Source organism: Cnephaeus nilssonii (assembly GCF_951640355.1).
Source record: "Cnephaeus nilssonii genome assembly, chromosome: 2".
In the NCBI taxonomy this organism is placed as follows: domain Eukaryota; kingdom Metazoa; phylum Chordata; class Mammalia; order Chiroptera; family Vespertilionidae; genus Cnephaeus; species Cnephaeus nilssonii.
This window is the reverse complement of record NC_137073.1, coordinates 28,007,495-28,027,847: the sequence shown is the minus strand read 5'-3', so window position 1 is coordinate 28,027,847 and position 20,353 is coordinate 28,007,495. Positions and strand designations below refer to the sequence as shown.

Genomic DNA, 20,353 nt, shown 5'->3' with positions numbered 1-20,353 from the left:
TCCTTCCTGTGCATAGTTTTACATATGTAAAATGAACTTTTAAAAAATGACTGTCACAAGGGTTGTTATGAGGAACAACATAATTCTTTCATAGTGCCTGGTACATAAGTCCCACTATTGGCCTTTAGCAGGTGGAGAAGCAAGGTTAGGAGGAGGAGTAATGGTAGAAAAGTCACTGGCTTAACGCTGGGGTGGCTTCATGTCAGTCCAGACTGCCATTAATTGCCCTATTCACTTTACCTCTCCTGGCCTCAGTTTTTTCTCATCTATGAATTGAGGGAATCATTAAGATCCCTCCCAGCTTTATAATTCAACTAGAGACCTGGTGCACAAAAATTTGTGCACTCGGGGTGGGAGGGGGGTGTTCCTTAGCCCAGCCTGCACCCTCTTGCAGTCCAGGACCCCTTGGAGATGTCCACTTGCAGGCTTAGGCCTGCTCCCTGGGATAGGGCCTAAGCTGGCAGTCAGACATCCCTCTGGTAGCTGCGGGAGTGGGCCTAAGCCACTGTCAGACATACTTAGCGCTGCCTTGGAGGTGGGAGAGGCTCCTGCCCCTGCCGTTGCGCTGGCAGCCATCAGCCCTGCTGTGGCTGAGCGGAGATCCCCCTGTGGGAGCACACTGACCACCAGGGGGCAGCTCCTGCGTTGAGCATCTGCCCCCTGGTGGTCAGTGCGCATCATAGCGACCGGTTGTTCTTGGTCATTCCGCTGTTAGGGTCAATTTGCATATTACCCTTTTTTATATAGGATTATTATATAGAATTATGCCTCCTTTTGCTATGCTCTTTCATTCCCTCCAAATATGAAGAATTTAAAAATATATATTTTTATTGATTTTAGAGAGGAAGGGCGAGGGAGAGCAACATGAGAGAATCATTGATCGGCTGCCTCCTGCACGCCCCCTACTGGGGATGGGGTCCACAACCTGGGCACATGTCCTGACATGACCTTGACTTCCTGGTTCATAGGTCGACATTCAACCACTGACCCACACTGAAAAGTCCTTCTAAAGTCGAGTGGTTTCAGTTTCCTGAGATAATGCCTACCCAATGACACCGCTGTAAGAATATATGATATAATGCATGAAGCATTTGCTCACACCTAACCTGGAGCATGCTAGGTGCTCTACAAATGTTAGCTGTACTCATCACTATTATTTACCCTCACGAGAATGTAAGCCCCAGGAGAGCAGGGTCCCCTTGGGTCCTGTTCACGGCTGTGTCCTGAGCACCCGGGTTGGGGTTTGGCACACCTTGAATTGAACTGAATAGTCAAGAGCGCCCTGCCGCTTCCAGGCTCCCAGGGCAGTGTCCTCGAGGGCAGAACGAAGGAGTCATTAAGAACCCTTGCAGTCGTACAACCGTACAACGGCTCTTGCATCCCTCCTTCTGGAGTCTGAAAGCCAGGTTGATGTCCAGACCCCAGAATCGCCCAAAAGGCGCTTTTGGGACGCGAGCCTGGGACCTGGGCCCGCCTCCGGGGCTGCCCAGTGGCTCCGCCCCCGACCTCTGGAGGTCCCCGGCCCTGATTGGCTGGGCTGCCGGCTCCGCTCCGGATGTGACTGCCGCCGCCGCCGCCATTGTGCGGCGCTGTAACCCTGGAAGGGTGCTCCTGCGGCGAGCGCCTTGAACTCTTGCCCTTGCTTTTCGCTCTCCTATCCCGGGAGCCCGGCGGGTCCGGGATTCCCGTCCGTGCCGGTGCGGGCGCCGGCATGTGGCTGTGGGAGACACAGGGGGGCCTCCTGGGCCCCTTCTCCTTCCTGCTGCTGCTGTTCCTGCTGGTGACACGCAGCCCCTGCAATGCCGGCCTCTTCACCGGCATCCTCTACCTCCTGCTGCGCCTCTTCAGCTTTGAGCCCCTGCCCGCGCGCAGGGCGCTGCAGGTGCTGCGGCCCCGCGACCGCATCTCCGCCATCGCCCACCGCGGCGGCTGCCACGACGCCCCCGAGAACACGCTGGCAGCCATTCGGCAGGTGAGACCCCAGCCGCCTCGCGCACCTCCTGGGAGCTGGGACTTCACCCTGCGTGTCTTTCCCGAAGGTTCCCCGGTCTTCTCACCATTGCCTTCCCATAACCCCATTCGTCCGCCAGGAAGACATTGATGTGGCCCTCGATCACTTTGACGTCTGGCAAGTCTCCAGACTTCAAGTGTTTACAGAACACAGCAAGTCCTCACATATTTGCCAGGTGCCAGGCCCTGAGAATACAGTCATGGACGAGACAGAAAGGGACCTGGCTTTTACAGAACTTGCATTGGAGTCAAGGAGACAGGCCTTAAGCACGTAAATACATACATGAGACTCTTTAAGAGAGCGAAAATGCCATGAAGAAATAGGGTAATGGGATAAAGAATGACTGTTAAGACCTCCACAAATGTAAGCTCTTGAGGCCAAGAATCTATAGATTAGGTCACTTTGTGGCAACCTCTTACCTTGTGGCCTTTGTATAATACTTGTCATTTATTCTGCTTGGAAAATTCTTCCCCTGGATCTTCATATGGTTTATCTATTATATGGTCTCAGCTCAAATGTCATTTGCTTTAAAATATGTATTTCATTGATTTCAGAGCTAGTGGGAAAACAGTCTGGCAGTTCTTCAAAAGGTGAAACATAAGAGTTACCGTATGATCCAGCAATTCCACTCCTAGGCATATACCCAAAAGAATTGAATCGTAAAAATTTGTATACGAATGTTCATAGTGTTATTCATAATAGTCAAAAAGTGGAAACAACTAAAGTATCCATCAGTTGAGGAAGGAATAAATTGAAAAGAATCAGTAAGAGTAGCTGTTGGTTGCCTTGAGTGTTTTTATATTACAAAATGACACTTGACATTAATATTGTTGATTTTTTGTTAAGGCAGCTAAGAATGGAGCAACAGGCGTGGAGCTGGACATTGAGTTTACCTCTGATGGGATTCCCATCTTAATGCATGATAACACGGTAGATAGGACGACAGATGGCACTGGTCGAATATGTGATTTGACATTTGAACAAATTAGGAAGCTTAATCCTGCAGCAAATCACAGATTAAGGTAAGTTGTTGATTGTCACTTAAACATATCTTCAGTTTTTTGTGTTTTTTTAAAAATATATATTTTATTGATTTATTACAGTGAGGAAGAGAGAGGGATAGAGAGTTAGAAACATCGATGAGAGAGAAACATCAATCAGCTGCCTCTTGCACACCCCCTACTGGGGATGTGCCCGCAACCAAGGTACATGCCCCTGACCGGAATCGAACCTGAGACCTTTCAGTCTGCAGGCCGACACTCTATCAACTGAACCAAACCGGTTTCGGCCATATCTTCAGTTTTTGTTGGAGATTACAGCAACACTGGCATCTCCAAGCATATTTTCTGCTCCAGGAGAGTTGTTTGGTTGTGTTTTATTTTGAACTGTTTACAGGTTTAAAAATAAAATAAGTAATAAGTAATAAGCAGGTGCCAGGAACAACAGAAGTTGATGTTTTTAATCTTTTCCCACTGAGGCCAAATTTGGCCTCAGAATTATTCTTAAGACAATACTCAGTCACTAACATGACAATTATGTTGTACTGTCATATAAATTATATATATATATATATATATATATATATATATATATATATATATGGTGTCCCCCCAAAATGTATACACACTTAAACAGCTGATAGCTCAATTTTGAAAAACAAAATGTATTTTAATAAACACTGCCTTTGTAATTATTCATATCGTGTGGATATATTTTTGGGGGACACCCTATATATATGTATATCAAAAGTAGTCCTATACGATGTTCTCCAAGAAAAGGGCTCTATGATCAAGTAAAATCAAACATTGTACTCTAGTTCAGGCGTCCTCAAACTACGGCCCGCAGGCCACATGCGGGTGTTTTTGCCATTTTGTTTTTTTACTTCAAAATAAGATATGTGCAGTGTGCATAGGAATTTGTTCATAGTTTTTTTTTTAACTATAGTCCGGCCCTCCAACGGTCTGAGGGACAGTGAACTGGCCCCCTGTTTAAAAAGTTTGAGGACCCCTGCTCTAGTTGTTCCTCCTGGGAAATAGTCCACGTTAGTCAATTCTTGCCTTTAATTTAGTGTTTCTCAAATGTTTAGAACCCACACTCTTCCTACCATTAACAACTATAAACACCTTGGAATTGGTATATTGGGTAATAATATACTTTGGAATGTGGTTATTTAAATCCTCCTCTTGTAATACTGAAAACTGTGCTTATTGTTATTATGTCATATCAGTTCTCTGGACAATGATGAGTACTACTTGAGTACTGAGTATTCCACCCTATGATTAAGTTAAATTCCTCCCAAAAAGATGATTTAGACTTAATTTTCCTAAGATTGGAAAGAAATTAAAAGTCAGCCAAAGGAAATCATGTTTTATTCTGGAAAGAATATTGTTAACACTTGCAAGTTCTAAATCCAGGCTGCTGAGATTACTCTTTACTGTAGTAATCAGATATTTCATGCTCTGCTGTATGTGAGGGAAAGGCTTTTTAAAAATATATATATTTTTATTGATTTCAGAGAGGAAGGGAGAGGGAGAGATGGAAAACATCTGTTATGAGAGAGAATCACGGATTGGCTGCCTCCTGCACATCCCCCACTGGGGATTGAGCCCGCAACCCAGGAATGCACCCTTAGCCAGAATCAACCCAGGACCCTTCAATCCACAGGTGGATGCTCTATCCACTGAGCCAAACCAGCTAGGGCGAAAGGCTGTGTTTTTTTTTTCCCTAGCTGCCCCGTCCCGCCGCCCCGCCCCTACTTGGAAAGCAAAAGGCTGGTTTTAATGTGACAGTGACATTGCACATAAGATGTCAGGTTCAAAGTTAGCACTTAAAAAGCAAAATATGCTTAGTGTCAGCATCACTCTTAAAATCCTTTAAGAAAGCATGATATCAACCCTTGCCGGTGTGGCTTGGTTGGTTGGGTGTTGTCCCATGCACCAAAAGGTTGCTGGTTCGATGCCTGGTTAGGGCATATGCCTGGGTTGCAGGCTCGATGCCCCGTAGGGGGCATATAGGAGGCAGCCAATCAATCCATGTTTCATTCTCATATTGATGTTTCTCTCTCCCTAAAAATCAATTAAAAAATCTTGGGGAGGGGGAAGCATGATATCAGAGTCAATATACCATATTTATATCTTTAGCAATAACAAGTCTTTATTCTACAATTGGAATAGGTTGCGTTTTGTTTTGTTTTTCCTTTTTTAAGTATATTTTATTTGTTTAACTTTTTAAAAAAATATATTTTTACTAGAGGCCGGGTGCACGAAGTTTATGCACTGGGGTGGGGGGGGCGTCCCTCAGCCCAGCCTGCGCCTTCTCACAGTCTGGGAGCCCTCGGGGGATGTCCGACTGCCAGCAGTTGGACATCCTTAGCACTGCTGTGGAGGCGGGAGAGGCTCCCACCACTGCCACTGCGCTTGCCAGCGTGAGCCTGACTTCTGGCTGAGGGGTGCTTCCCCTGTGGGACAGCTCCTGGTGGTCAGTGCACATCATAGTGACTGGTCGTTCCACTGTTCGATCTATTTGCATATTAGCCTTTTATTATATAGGATTAATTGCAGAGAGGAAGAGAGAGAGAAAGAGAGAAACATCAATGATGAGAAAGAATCATTGATCGGCTGCCTCCTGCACGCCCCCCACTGAGGATTGAGTCTGCAACCCAGGCATGTGACTTTGACTGGAATTGAACCCAGGCCCCTTCAGTCTCTAGGCTTATGCTTTATCCACTGAGCAAAACATCTAGGGCAGTTTTTTTGAACACCAAATGATACTTTGCTTGTGTTTAGGGCCCATGTTGTAGAAAAACTACTTATTTTCTCTATGATTACCCAATGTGATAACATCCTGTGTGTCATTTTATTCAATGCCTATTTCTCACTCCAAGGAATAGGCATTGAATAGAATGGCTGGCAGAATTACCTGTACTATTTCCATTATCTTTATCTTTTTTTAAAGCCAAGATCTTACAAATGAAATAATACAGTTGAATTAGCATAAGTTAAATCATGTGCTGTGAAACTTCATTACGTGAGAAAAGCCTATTAATATCTTGCACTTAACTTTCCTTTATCAGAAAATTATGTATTAGAACATTATTTATTTTATACAGTTGTACTTAAATGAACAACAATACAGTCAACAGATTTATGTAATCCTAGGAATTTTTCCTGTAAAGGTTCTGTTAGGGCAATTACAATTTTAAAATTAAGTCTCGGAGTTTCCTAAGGTGGCATATATTCTGCCCTTTGGTGAGTAGAATTTCTAATTATGTTACTAATCCAGTGGAAATCCAGTAATTTCCTAAAAATTAAATGATTTTTGTTGTCGTTTCTGTTCTTTGGTCAAGAATATCTGTACTTTGGTTCAAGTCCGTATAGTAAATTACCCTTGGACTTGAATGTAGTTAAGAAAGGAAGTTGGGGAAAACATTCTTTCCTTTTGTTTGGGAGACATTGTTTAAATGTCTATTCCACTAAACTTGTACTTCTTGTTTTTCCTGCAATGTGCTATGCCTTTTCCCTCTCTGACAGGAATGATTTCCCTAATGAAAAAATCCCTACCCTGAGAGAAGGAGTTGTAGAGTCCCTAAACCAAAACCTCACAATCTTCTTTGATGTCAAGGGCCATGCAAATAAGGTAAAATTTATACCATAGACTTTGCTTTTTAAAAAAGACATCTCTAATTGTTAGTGATTTCCAAAACTGCATATTTTGTTATTCTTAAATTATTTTTATAAATTATATTTGCTTAATGGAAGTATACAATGCAAAAATCCACATCTGTAAGGAAAATTGGAAATTACAGAATCTTTTAAACTTTTTAACCTTTGATGGAATCTTTTCTACAAGTAGCATAACATAGAAGAGTCATGTATCTCCTATTTGCATAAAGTATTTGCCAGAGATATGAAATAAATAGTAGGGAGTCACTTCTTGAACAGGAGTTGGACACAACCAGTTTCATCTGGCGACTAACGGTTTTAGATGGACAACTATGGATGAAATTTAAAGTTTCTGATAGCTAATTTTTTACACAGATTTATCCCTTCTGTATGATTTGTATCTCTTATGTATAGTTTTGTTATTCTATGATTTGAATAGTTATACTTGTGTCAGAAAATTACTATAATACTTTCAAATATGTATGACATCCCTGAATAAAATTTTGCTTACATTTTAGAACATACACTTTCACTCATGAAAACATATTGCAACGGAGAATAATGGGAAAATGTAGTTCAGATAACATTTGTTCTCTTGTAGTCAGCTTTTCAAGTACAAATACTTTTTCCGCATTTGGATAACTTGCGCATTTACCCCTAACTTGTAATAGTTAGAATCAGTAATGGCCATCTACTGGTTTAGAATTCTGATGATGCCAAGTTTTAAAATTAATCCCAGGATACAATTGAAACCAGTTGTTAAAATCTGAATTATAAGCCACAGTATATATTCCAACTTTAGTATAGTAAACTCGTATTTTTAAAAATACATTTTATTGATTTTTTTACAGAGAGGAAGAGAGAGGGCTAGAGAGTTAGAAACATCGATGAGAGAGAAACATCGATGAGAGAGAAATATCGATCAGCTGCCCCCTGCACACTCCCTATTGGGTATGTGCCCACAACCAAGGTACATGCCCTTGACCGGAATCGAACCTGGGACCCTTGAGTTCGCAGGCCGACGCTCTATCCACTGAGCCAAACCGGTTAGGGCAGCAAACTCGTATTTTTAAAAAATATATATTTTTATTGATTTCAGAGAAGGAGAAAGAGAAACATTAATGATGAAAGAGAATCATTGATTGGCTGCCTCCTGCATGCCCCCTACTGGGCATCGAGCCCGCAACCCGGACATGTGCCCTTGACTGGAACCGAACCTGGGAACCTTCAGTCCACAGGATGATGCTTGCTCCACTGAGCCAAACCAGCGAGGCTAGTAAACTACTTTTGAAGAAAAAAAAGAATGGTGCTCCGCTTAATTTATTATTCTGTTAAATTGATAGTTCTAGGTTTTCCAGTTGGTCTGCATCAGAATTACTAGGAATGCCTATAAAAACTATGGATGTCTGGGCCATACCAACTAGAGAAGAAATTCTGAAAATGTCTAGGGATCAAGGAACATGTATTTTTAATGAGCACTTCAGGTTTTATTGATAATAAGGCCCATATTTGGGAACCCTGATAGGTCCTACATTTCACCCATGGTGTACTGAACTTCATACTTATTCTCTTAGAATAAGAGGAAAGTGGGCAGGGGGAGAAGACAATTTTTTTTTTAATCCAGCTATTTAAGCTTTCTGGTTGGGTGCTCAAAAGGTGGTTTGGGCAAGACTGGGTAGAACATAGTGATCCAATTCACCAAAATGGTCATATAAAGGAACAGATGTTGGCAGCAAATTGGTGACAGTAGAGCACAGGAGCCAAGATTATGGACTTAGTACAGTGTAACCTCAACCTCATGGGTAACATGGGAATAATAAAAGAAACCACCACATAGGGTTGTTGTGAGAATTTAATAAATAACGTAGATGAAGAGTTCCACACAGTGCATGTGATAGTTCAAACAGCGGGAAAGTAACTGGCTCTGTAGCTCACACTGTTTCATTAGTGAAGGAGAAGCATAACACGAATAATTTCTACGTTCTTTTTTTCTCTTTTGGAATTCATTTTGTTGCCTACATTTGGTTATAGGTATGTGTGACTTTCCAAAAATTAGCAGTATTTCAAAAATCATGATGTAGCAGCATTAAATTCAATGGCCAAATCTATTAATTCACTAGAGGTTACAAAATGTCAGTATTGTAATTCTATAATTCCTTCTTCATTTATTAGCAGGGTTACAAAAAGAAATTTTTATTCACCTTGGGAAGCGTTGGGAGACTTCCAGCTCTCCCCAGTTCCTCCCTTGTTCCTACCTTCATGTTCATGGTGGACGACGTTTTTTTCCAGTCCTCTGGACTGAGAAAATCTACCCTTTTGTGGTTTCCAAGCTGGTGGCTTATACTTTAGCTCGGAAAAGCAGAGAGTGATAGAGATTTGGGTATAAAAGGACTTTTCCTGGTGGCTAAACTAAGGTATAGGGAAAATATTTTTAAATTTTATTTCTAGCCTCCACTAGCCTGCAGTTTGCCATACTTTCCAAAAATATGACAGAAGAGGTGAACCTATTAGCAAGACAGTAAAGCAGCTCTATTCCAATTTCTTCATATGCTGCAGATGTGAGTTTAAAATAAATCCCAATAGATATATTAGTGGGATCTACTAATACTCAATGCCCCTACATATTAGTAAACCTCTGATTTACTTGATAGGGTTGTACTTAATATGTAATAGTTATTGCCTAAGACTATTACATTTTAATAGATTTTTATATACATTAATCATTTCTGTTTTACAGGCTATTGATGCTCTAAAGAAAATATATATGGAGTTTCCTCAACTATACAATACTAGTATGGTCTGCTCTTTCTTGCCAGAAGTTATCTATAAGGTAAAATTCAGGATTTTTGTTGTACATAATATTATATTAGTTGGTGGTGATAATAGCAATGGGCCAAGTAACTATAAGACAGATGCCTGTTAAATTGAACTGAATCAGTTAAGAAACTTCTCTTTTAAATTAACGAGAAATTCAGGAAGGGGAATGTACTCATATCTCATTTAAAAATACCATGATTCCTGCCAGGCTGGTGTGGCTCAGTGGTTGAGTGTCAACCTATGAACCAATAGGTCATGGTTCAATTCTCAGTCAGGGTATATGCCCGGATTGTGGGCTCGATCCCCAGTAGGGGGCATGCAGGAGGCAGCTGATCAATGATTCTCTTTCATCATTGATGTTTCTATCTCTCCTCCTCCCTTCTCTCTGAAATCAAAAATATATTAAAAATCCCTTGATACCTTTTTAGCTCCTTTTTCTTATGTTTATAGGTTCATTCAGATTACTTTGGAAAACATTCTCGGAATAGAAAGAATTATGTAGCTCTACATCTCACTGAGTAACAGCAAAATATACCTTTTAAAAAATAACTTTTAATTTCAGAGAATTTAAAGTATGCATAAAAGTAGATGGTAGTACAGTGAATCCCTCTAACCACGATCTGGCTTGTTTCATCCATATCCCCCCGGCTTGTTTCATCTGTACCCTCCTTGTGTTCCCCAGTGTTATATTGAAGCGTATCTTGCATCATATCATTTCATCCATAAAAATTGCATTAAGTGTCTTTTTTTTTTTAAATCCTCACCTGAGGATATGTTTAGAGAGAGGAAATGAGAGAAAGAGAGAGAGAGAGAGAAAGAGAGAGAGAGAGAGAGAGAACTATAGATCGGTTGCCTCCCATATGTGCCCTGACTAGGAATCAAAACTGCAACCCCTTGGTGTATGGGACAATACTCTAACCACTGAACAACCTGGCCAAGGCACATTAAGTATCTCTAAAAAGCGATTCTTTTAAAAACACAGCCACAATACCATCATCTAAAATCATTGACAATAAGTCTATAAAGTCAAATATGTGGTCAGTGTATGCATTTTCATTTGTCTCAGAAATAGCACAAATGTTTTTCTGCTTTTTTCTTCTTCTACAAATTGCTAATTTGAATTAGGACTCAAATAAAGACTATCTGTTATAATTTTAAATCTTAAACTAGTAAATTCTTCCTCTCTCCCACTCCATCCCCTGCCCTTGTGATATATTTACTGAAGAAACCAGGTTGTTTTATAGAGTTTACCTAAGTCTGGATTTTGCTAATTATGCCATAACACAGTTCAGCACTTTCTTCTCCTATGTATATTTCCTGTAAATTGGTAATGAGAGCTAAAGGCTTGATCAGATTAGGTTCAATTGCTCTTGGCAAGATAATTTCATAGGTTAGGTATTTTTCCATCAAAGGGCATATAATGGCTGGCTGACTCTTGTTAGCTGCTATCGATGCCAATGGTCAGCTCTCACTTTATTAGGGGTTGCAAAATGTTAATATTTTAATTCCATAATTTCTTCATGTATTAGTTAGAATACTTCTATAAAAAGAAACTAATCTACTATTTAGTTGCCCAATAGGCGGATACATGCTTAATCTTTCCCTTAATTTACCAGTTTCCAAAATAATGAGGTAGCACTATTTAACAGTGACCAACAGAGCATACATTTAAATTTTTATAGTAGGAGTGTAGCCTGTCCATATATAAACTGTCAATAAGATGAATAGACCTCATAAGGCTTTCAAATATTTGGATCAGTGTTTCCCAAACTTACTTGGCCACAGAGGCCTTTGAAATGTATGCTGCAGGCCGGCCTGGTGTCTCTGGTTGAGCATCAACCTATGAAACAGGAGGTCATGGTTTGATTCCCGGTCAGGGCACATGCCTGGATTGCAGGCTTGATCCCCAGTAGGGGGCGTGCAGGAAGCAGCTGATCAATGATTCTCTTTTATCATTGACTAGAGGCCTGGTATACAAAATTCGTGCACGGGGGTAGGGGGGGGTGTCCCTCAGCCCAGCCTGCACCCTCTCCAATCTGGGACCCCCTCGAGGGATATCCGACTGCCCGTTTAGGCCCGATCCTGGTGGGATCTGGCCTAAACGGGAAGTCGGACATCTCTCTCACAATCCAGGACTGCTGGCTCCCAACGGCTCGCCTGCCTGCCTTCCTGATTGCTTCTAACTGCTTCTGCCTGCCAGCCTGATCACCCTCTAACCACTCCCATGCCAGCCTGATTGATGTCTAACTGCTCTCCTGCCCGCCTGTTTGCCCCCAACTTCCTTCCTCTGCCGGCCTGGTCACACCTAACTGCCCTTCCCTGCAGGGTTGATCACCCACAACTGCCCTCCCTTGCAGGTCTGGTCCCTCCCAACTGCCCTCCCCTGCTGGCCATCTTGTGGTGGCCATCTTGTGTCCACATAGGGGCAGGATCTTTGACCACATGGGGGCAGCCATATTGTATGTTGGAGTGATGGTCAATCTGCATATTACTCTTTTATTAGATAGGGTAGAGGCCTGGTGCATGGATGGAGGCCAGCTCGTTTGCCCTGAAGGATATCCCGGATCAGGGTAGGGGTTCCCTTGGGGCATGGGGCGGCCTGAGCGAGGGGCCTGTGGTGGTTTGCAGGCCAGCCACGCCCCCTGGCGACCCAAGCAGAGGCCTGGTATCTGGGATTTATTTATCTTCTACAATTGAAACTTTGTAGCCTGGAGCAGAGCCAAGCCTCCTGCTCGTTCCGTGGCCAGCAGCCATTTCTCTTGGGACTTATGTATCTTCTATAATTGAAACTTTGTAGCCTTAAGCAGAGGCCTGGGCCGGCCAGGGTGTGCGGAAGGCTTGGCTTCCTTCATTGTTGGGGGCAATCCTAGTCTCCTGCTCTTTCCAGCTCCGTGGCTGCCGCCATTTCTGTTTGGATTTGTTTACCTTCTATAACTGAATCTTTGTAGCCTTGAGTGGAGGCTTAGGTCTGCAAGGGCAGGCAGAAAGCTTGGCTTCCTCCATTGCCTGGGAAACACAAGCCTCCCTCCTGCTCTCTGTGGCTGTAGCCATCTTGGTTGGGTTTATTTGCATATTTGCTCCCGATTGGCTGGTGGGCATGGCTTGTGGGTATAGCGGAGTGATGGTTAATTTGCATATTACTCTTTTATTAGGTAGGATGTTTCTATCTATGTCTTCTCTGAAAGAAAAAAACCAACATTTTAAAAAATTAAGATGTGTGCTGTATTCTCCAGAGGAGCAGAGAACACAGACTTAAATAATTCCACCCATGTCTCTCCATTTCTCCTTTGCCCTCTTCCTATCCCAGCCCCACATTTTTCCTCTTTATTCTCTTCTCACATACTTATCCCGCTTCACCACCCCCACCACTCTTTTCAGCCATTTTCTCTAGAAAGGATCAAAAGCTAACCAGCCTATCTTGAAATGATCTCAGTTCCATCCTCATTGAGTTCTAATTATATTTGGCCCGAATTTAAGTTGATATCCAGTTGAAAGTATTTTCTTGTGACATTATTAAAACTTGACTCTCAGATTATGATTTCTCTTTGAGATTATGATTTTCTCATTTTAAAGATAGCATTGCAGTTTGTTTAGGATTGTGAAGGAATTGTTCTTATTGATACTTATATTAAACTAGAGGCCCAGTGCACAAAATCCATGAACACAGGGGGGGTCTCTCAGCCCAAAACCTGGTGTTGCCACCCTCTTGCAGGGAGTGGGCCAAGCTGTCAGTTGGACAATCCTTAGTGCTACTGCGGAAGCGGGAGAGGCTCCCGCCACTGCCACTGTGCTTGCCAGCTGTGAGACCGGCTTCTGGCGCACTGACCACCAGGAGGCAGCTCCTGTGTTGAGCGTCTGCCCCCTGGTGGTCAGTGCGCATCATAGTGACCGGTCATTCCACTCTTCAGTCGATTTGTATATTAGCCTTTTATTATATAGGATGCTTTATATCCATTACCTTATTTTCTCAAAGTGTTTATGATAGAGTACTTATTTAGTAGACATGGGGGCAGGGTACCAACTCACTTTTTAGAATGAGAACATTGGCTAAATTTAAATAAGAAGTGAGAGTTATTGGACTTAAGATAATTATTTCATTATCCAAAATTCCTTTTCAGATGAGACAAACAGATCGGAATGTAGTAACGGCTTTAACTCACAGACCTTGGAGCCTTAGCCATCTGGGAAATGGGAAACCACGCTATGATAACATATGGAAACTGTCCACATTTGTGGTCTTAGACATTTTCCTCGACTGGAGCATGCATAATATCTTGTGGTACTTGTGTGGAATTTCAGCTTTCCTCATACAAAAGGATTTTGTATCTCCGTAAGTTGGACAGTATTTTATCTTCTGACACATTTCTTAAATGTTCTTCTTGGAAAAGAAGAGTAACAATGGACAGCCTGGATGAGTTCCCACCCACAGAGCTCATTGCGCCTTTAATGCCACTATTTACTTAGGTGGGAAGTGTTCAGGCATACTTTATTATTTCCAAAAACAAGTTGATCAAATATTCTTGGTTTTAAGTGCATTTTATGGAAAAAATAAATTTGCCAAACTGATGAGAGAGAAATTACATTTCCTTGTGATTGTCTCCCTTTGAAAACCAATGTAGGATCCAGGTCAGACAGAACCACAGTGAAGAAGTCCTGTGAGTGCCTAACTCAACTCTTCTGTCTTTCCTTCCACTCCCCTCTACATCGCAGGCTCTGCTCCATTGTTTCCAAAAACTTGTTCCTTAATGTGCTGGCAATCTGTTTTTTAGCAATTTTATAGCTGTGTATTTCAGCTGATTATAATTTAAGTTTCATATTATTTCAGGTTTGTATACATTTAATTCAGTAAATATTTGGTGTATGTTTACAGCGAGCATGTCAAATTTGCAGCCAGCCACGAGTTTGACATGCTTGGTGTACAGTATTGCAAAGTATTATATTAAGAATCTGAAGATATTGTGGTAAAGAAACAAAGCCATATTCTGTCCTCATGGAGTTTATAGGTAAGTGGAAGAGGAGATAGATGCTAATCAAATAAAAATGCAACAAATTATAGCTAAGATAAAAGCTTTGTAGGCGAGAACAGTGTGCATATATAATTTTACCTAGTCAGGGGAGTTGGAGAAAACAGCTAAAGGGTGAGTAGGAATTGAGGGGGGCAGTGTGTGGAGATCAACTCAGAGGGAGAAACACATGCAAAAATGTGGCAGAAAGAATCTGGTTGTTTCAAGGAACTAAAAGAAAGTCAATATTCTGCAGCACAGGAAAGAAAGGGGGAGTATGGTTTAAGATGAGGCCGAAGAGGCAGGTGGGACTAAACTAGGAATGGCCTCTATTATGACTTACTACTAAAGGCCCTATGCACGAAATTTGTGCAAGAGTAAGCCGGCCTTCCCCTAGCTGCCGGCACCAGCTTCTCTCTGGCACCCGGGACCCGGGCTTCCCTCGCAGTGGCCTGGGCCTCTCTCTGCAGGGCGATCATGGGGCGATGGCCAGGCCCCCGACGAATAGCATCGCACCTGCCTTGGCTGGCCTGGCGCCAGTGGGTGTCATAGCATGGCCCCAGATGGTCATCCAGAGGGTCGTTACACTGTTTGGCCATTTGGTCAATTTGCATATTACGCTTTTATTATATAGGGTTGAGGAGGGGTGGGTTTTTTTAGCAAGTCACTGAAAAGTTTTAATCTGTAACAATGTGGAAGATATTTCTGCTGGCTTTTAGGACATTCCCTCTGATTTCAGTGCGGAGGCCAGTTAAGAGGCTTTCTGACCACTGAGTACTCAGTGAATACCAGACTTAGTGACCACCATAGATTCCTGGGCCAACTGGTCATTGTTCTAACAGATTTGGTTTTTCCTCTTTCTCCAGGAACTACTTAAAGAAGTGGTCAGCTAAAGGCATTCAAGTCGTTGGCTGGACAATTAATACTTTTGATGAAAAAAGTTACTATGAATCCTATCTTGATTCCAGCTATATCACCGACAGCATGTTGGAAGACTGCCCACCTCACTTCTAGACTTTTCCCCCAGGGAGGAAGCCATGGGTACAGAGATTGCCTGCTGGCCTCATGCAGGGATATTGAAAAACCCTTTGTGCTAGCCCAAGCCATGGGGAATCGGGTGGCCCGCAGAAGCAATAGTCGGTAATTGCATTTTTACCTTGGACCAAATCAAAACCTGGTGTTGCCACCGTGCTCCATGGAATGCCTGAGTTCAACACCATTGCTCTTGAAAATCTGGGTCTGCAAAAAAAAAAGGCACAATAGCTCCTGCCCAGACCTTGCTGAGGCACACACAAGACCCAGTGAGGATAAGCAGATTGAGCTATGCAGTGTGGGGGTACAAATGCAAATGCATGGGATATGCATGATCACTCAAACTTGACATTTTAAAATTTGACACACATGTAATTTACTTATTTAAAATATTTTTATTTGGCTACATTATCAATGTACTGTAGTCATCAAACTTGTGACCATACTAATAATAAAATCATTAAAAGGAGCAGGAAGGGAAAACTGCTTATCAAGCATCAAATCCTAGGACATAAGGAATTTAGGGAAGCTGCTATGAGCAATCCAGTGACCAGGGGCAACAGCTTCAGTGTGATGCAAATGTTAGGGAAGTCTTGACACCAGCCTGAGGGATTGTTTATGGTATCTTGAAATAAGAACTATAGACCACTAGGGGGCAGAGTTTCACTCTTTCAGGCTACTCTACAACATGATTGGAGACTGTTCAAGGACATCTAGGCTTATCATTTTACGTGAGAAAACTAAAACCTGTGAAAGGGAAGGGTCTTATTCAAAAATGACAACACTGGTGATGTAGCAGAGCCTGATCTTATGATAACTAAAAAATTTTTTTTTTACTATTTGCCAGGAACTTTAGTGGTTTTAACACATTATCTTAATTAAATCTCACAAAAATCTTAGAGGTATTGGCTTTTTGAGGAAACAGGCACTGCAAAGTTAGTTACTTAAGGTCTCAAATTTCTTGGTGCAATTGGGATTCAAATCTAGGTTGCTCTGACTCAGAGCTCTTGCTTTTAACCCCCCTGCCTGCCTTTATACAGCCCTTGATTCCCAATTCCTTCCCACATGAGCTACTGGAGGGTCTTACTGTGAACTTAAATAGCAATATTTAAAATAAAGTTGAGTCTTTAAAAGACTTCAAAGCTTTCTTTCTCCTCTAGGCCCCTCTTCCCCACACCTAACAGCCCCATCCGTAGCCTTGATCACAGGCCTCCCAACTTAGCCATGACTTCCCTCCCGAGCCCAGTGGGTCACCAGCCTCACACGGGCAGCAGGCCACGGTGTACACAGCCAGGTGGCAGTGAGAAGCAAATGGATTTTTGCTACAGTTGGTGTTGGCAGGGGCATGCAGATGGGGTTTGGGACAATTTTCGATTTATAAAAATTTCCTTGGATTTTAAAATTATAAGATAAATGTTTATTCAATAAATGGAGCAGATACCTAATTAAACTGCATGTATATCTGTGTCACATTATGACAAGTGACAAGGATTCACCCAAAATTTCTGTGGCCTGAATTCCTCCTGTGACATATTCAGAGACTGCACAACCAATAGGGAAGGAATGCCCTTAGGGGCAGTAAAGTTAACATCATCCTTCTGTTGTGTGAAGACCTTTTGAAAGCCAGTTTGCTGTCTCTTGACTTTCACTCTTGACTGTGTCATACCCAATTAAGGATTTAGAGCTTATGCTAAAGTGGCTTGGGCCTTGAAGAATGGAGAATTTGGATGAAGAAAGATGTTAATAAGTACTACTGTTGCTCGCCCAATGCGGCTCAGTGGTTGAGTGTTGACCTATGAACCAGGAGCTCAAGGTTTGATTCCTGGTCAGGGCACATGCCCGGGTTTTGGGCTTGATCCCCAGCAGGAGGCATGCAGAGGCAGCTGATCAATGATTCTCATCGTTGATGTTTCTATCTCCTGGTCAGTACCTTGCCAGCTGTATGACCTTGGACAAGTTACTAATTCATCTGTCGAATAAGGGCAGTGGTAGTACCACCTAGAGAGTGTGATTAAACGAAAGGGCATATAAAAGGCTTGTTAACATTTACTGACTCTACCATGTACAAGACTGTTTCAAATGCTTTCCATGTATTTACTCTGCTACCACACCATGAGGTAGTTGCCATAATGTACTAAAGGAAACCAAAGCACAGGGAAATTAAGTAGCTTGTCTAAAGTCACAAAACAGTAATAGGTTAAGGATTCAAGCACAGGTGATGTAATTCCAGAGCCCACATCCTAAAGCCCTGCTTATCATGGCTGGTCCATACCTGTAGCAATGCCTGTATATGTTCAATAAACGTTGAATGAATTCGAGGGTGTCAGTGGAAACTTCCTTGAGGAAGCTAGAGCTACACATACAGTAAGATGAAAATTTGGGAGTTTAGATAAATGATTCAGGATTCAGCAGTATCAGGGGGCCATCCAAAATCCCAATAGATAGTTTTCTTTCTAAGAACATCAATAGAGATAAAAATCCCATCTGTTCATTGGACTGCACCTCTGCTCTCAGGATTCTGGAGACATAACATCCAAGGGCTACCTCAAAAGCTTAAAAAATCCACTACTTGATTAAACAATACTCATTTTTTTATTTGGAGATTGATATCTACAATCCTGTTTTGACAAGAATTTCACCAAGACACACATATTCTATTATTAGATGCAAATTTCTAAATAAAATTACACCCACCACTTTCTAAAGTGGAAACTACTTGAACAGAACAGTAAACCACAGCCTTGAGGACAGGAAGGGTGTGAGTTAATGAACATCCAAACATCCACTCAAACTTTGAGACATTTATTCAACATCAGCTATGGGGGAACTTGTTAAAAACGCAAATTCTCAGAGCCCATCCCAGAACTGAAACTCAGGGTGGGGCTCAGGATTTGTTTTAACAAACCCTCCAGGCAGTTCTGATACATGCACAAATCTAAGAACCACTGAGCTAGAGAAAACATGAAGTCCTCGATTCTGCCACTAACCAGCTAGGAGACCCTTAGACCAATCACCTGTGCATGCCCAAGTTTTCATCATCTGTCAAATGGAGGTCATGATATTTGCACTAACTGTCTTATAGCCATAATGTTATGACGTTCAAATGATAGAAGTGGGAGTGTTTTTGAAAAATGTCCTAAGAGTGCAGATAAATTAAGGAAAAAAAAAAATATGTGGGGATGCTTTAGAACCATACTGCTCAGGACGTGGTCCTCAGACCCATGGCCCCCTCCCTGACCTCCCAAATTAGAATCTGCTTTATAACAAGAGCCCTGGCGATTAAAGTGGAAAAGGCACCGAGTGGAGAGTAACACCACACAGGTGTAAGGCACTGCTGGTATCAGGCACGTGCGGCCATGAGCAAAGCAGAGGGCCCTCTGCTCCACGCTGAGCTCCTCAATGGTCTGGCTGGAGTGGATCAGACATGGAAATGCTATGGAAAACGTTTCGACTTGGACAAGTGAGGGGGTCCTGTGAGGTGCTACCATACTGAGATACGGTTCCTATGGTGAGCTGAATTCTTACCACCTGTCCTCAATTCAAAGGTTATAAAAAAGATATGCCAGTCTGGTATTCTAGCCACTCCTTTTATAATTGAACTTCACACAAAAGCATCTCATAGTCTCCTAAGAAGTGAACTGGGCCATTCGCTGAGACCACTTGAAGGATCAGATCCTGCAGAAATTCAAAAGAGGCTATCCTTTATATATATATATATATATATATATATATATATATATATATATATATATATATATTTTTTTTTACTTAAAACTGCCAGCTTTCAAGGAATGGTTGGAAAGCATATGCTACTTTTATCATTTTGAACTAATTAAAATAAGGGTCGGAAGAGGAGGATGGGGAATGTCCCCTGAAGATTTTGATGCGATACTATGAGCTCACCTTTTGTATGTTTAATAAGTGCCTCCAGTGGCTTTTATGGGCAGGCAAGTTCGGGAGGGACTACTCTAGATCCTAGCTCAGTAGTCCTCAGACCTGGCTTTCTACTAAAACCATTTGGGGAGCTTTAAAGAAAAAATATGGATGCCTGTTTTAGTTGGTCTGGAGTGGGGCCTGGGCCTGGCTGTTGTCGGACAGCTCCCTATGTGATTCTGGGGGCAGCCAGCACTGGGGAACCCTGATGCCTAAATAGGCTATGATGGGACTGGGGGAGAGCTGGCCTCTGTTACGGTCTGAAGTGTGTTGACCCAAATTTCCTATGCTGAAGTCTGAACTCCCAGTGACTCAGAATGTAACCGTATTTGGAGATCTGGCCTTTAGTGAGGTGAATAAATTAAAAGGAAGCTATAAAGGTGAGCCCTATTCCAATTGTCTGGTGTTCTTATAAGAAGATAAAATCTGAACATTTAAAGGTACACCAGAATCTGCACACACGGAGGGAAAACACCGTGTGAGGACACAGCAAGAATGTGGCCATCTGCAAACCAAGGAGACAGGACTCAAAATGAAACCAAAACTGTGGATACCAACACTTTGATCTTGGACTTCTAGCCTCCAGTACTGTGAGAAAATAAATTTGTGTTGTTTAAGCCACCCCATCCATGATATTTGGTTACGACAGCCCCAGGAAATTAATACACCCCCATCTCAAGACTAAATGTGAAAGGCATCCTCATATCCACATGTGTGTTTGTGAGGCCTGCAGACTTGATCTTTCTATTGTGTTTACATCTCCAGGGAAGCAGGCTTTACACAAGTGGGGACAAGAGATGGAGGTGAATGGAGATATAAACCGCTAGCATGTAGTGAGTCAGCAAAAATAGTGCTTTCAGAGGGAGTTCACCTTTTGATATAGAAGCCAGAGGAAC

At 42.3% G+C, this 20,353-nt stretch overlaps 1 protein-coding gene across 1 annotated transcript; it reads left to right on the top strand.

The window, feature by feature from the left end:
• The first annotated feature begins 1,563 nt into the window (after window positions 1-1,563).
• On the top strand, window positions 1,564-19,180 carry GDE1 (glycerophosphodiester phosphodiesterase 1). The gene is made up of 6 exons (XM_079799714.1): window positions 1,564-1,972; window positions 2,858-3,033; window positions 6,541-6,646; window positions 9,410-9,502; window positions 13,608-13,819; window positions 15,359-19,180. The coding sequence occupies exons 1-6, from the start codon at window positions 1,712-1,714 to the stop codon at window positions 15,504-15,506; spliced, it is 996 nt and encodes a 331-aa protein (XP_079655840.1). The 5' UTR covers window positions 1,564-1,711; the 3' UTR covers window positions 15,507-19,180.
• Window positions 19,181-20,353: the final 1,173 nt, after the last annotated feature.

Excerpts from the sequence above, each read along its gene's own strand:
- GDE1 (XM_079799714.1), top strand. The coding sequence starts at position 1,712 with ATGTGGCTGTGGGAGACACAGGGGGGCCTCCTGGGCCCCTTCTCCTTC. Across the intron at positions 3,034-6,540 it reads GCAGCAAATCACAGATTAAG|GAATGATTTCCCTAATGAAA; the intron begins GTAAGTTGTTGA and ends CCTCTCTGACAG. Across the intron at positions 13,820-15,358 it reads CAAAAGGATTTTGTATCTCC|GAACTACTTAAAGAAGTGGT; the intron begins GTAAGTTGGACA and ends CTCTTTCTCCAG.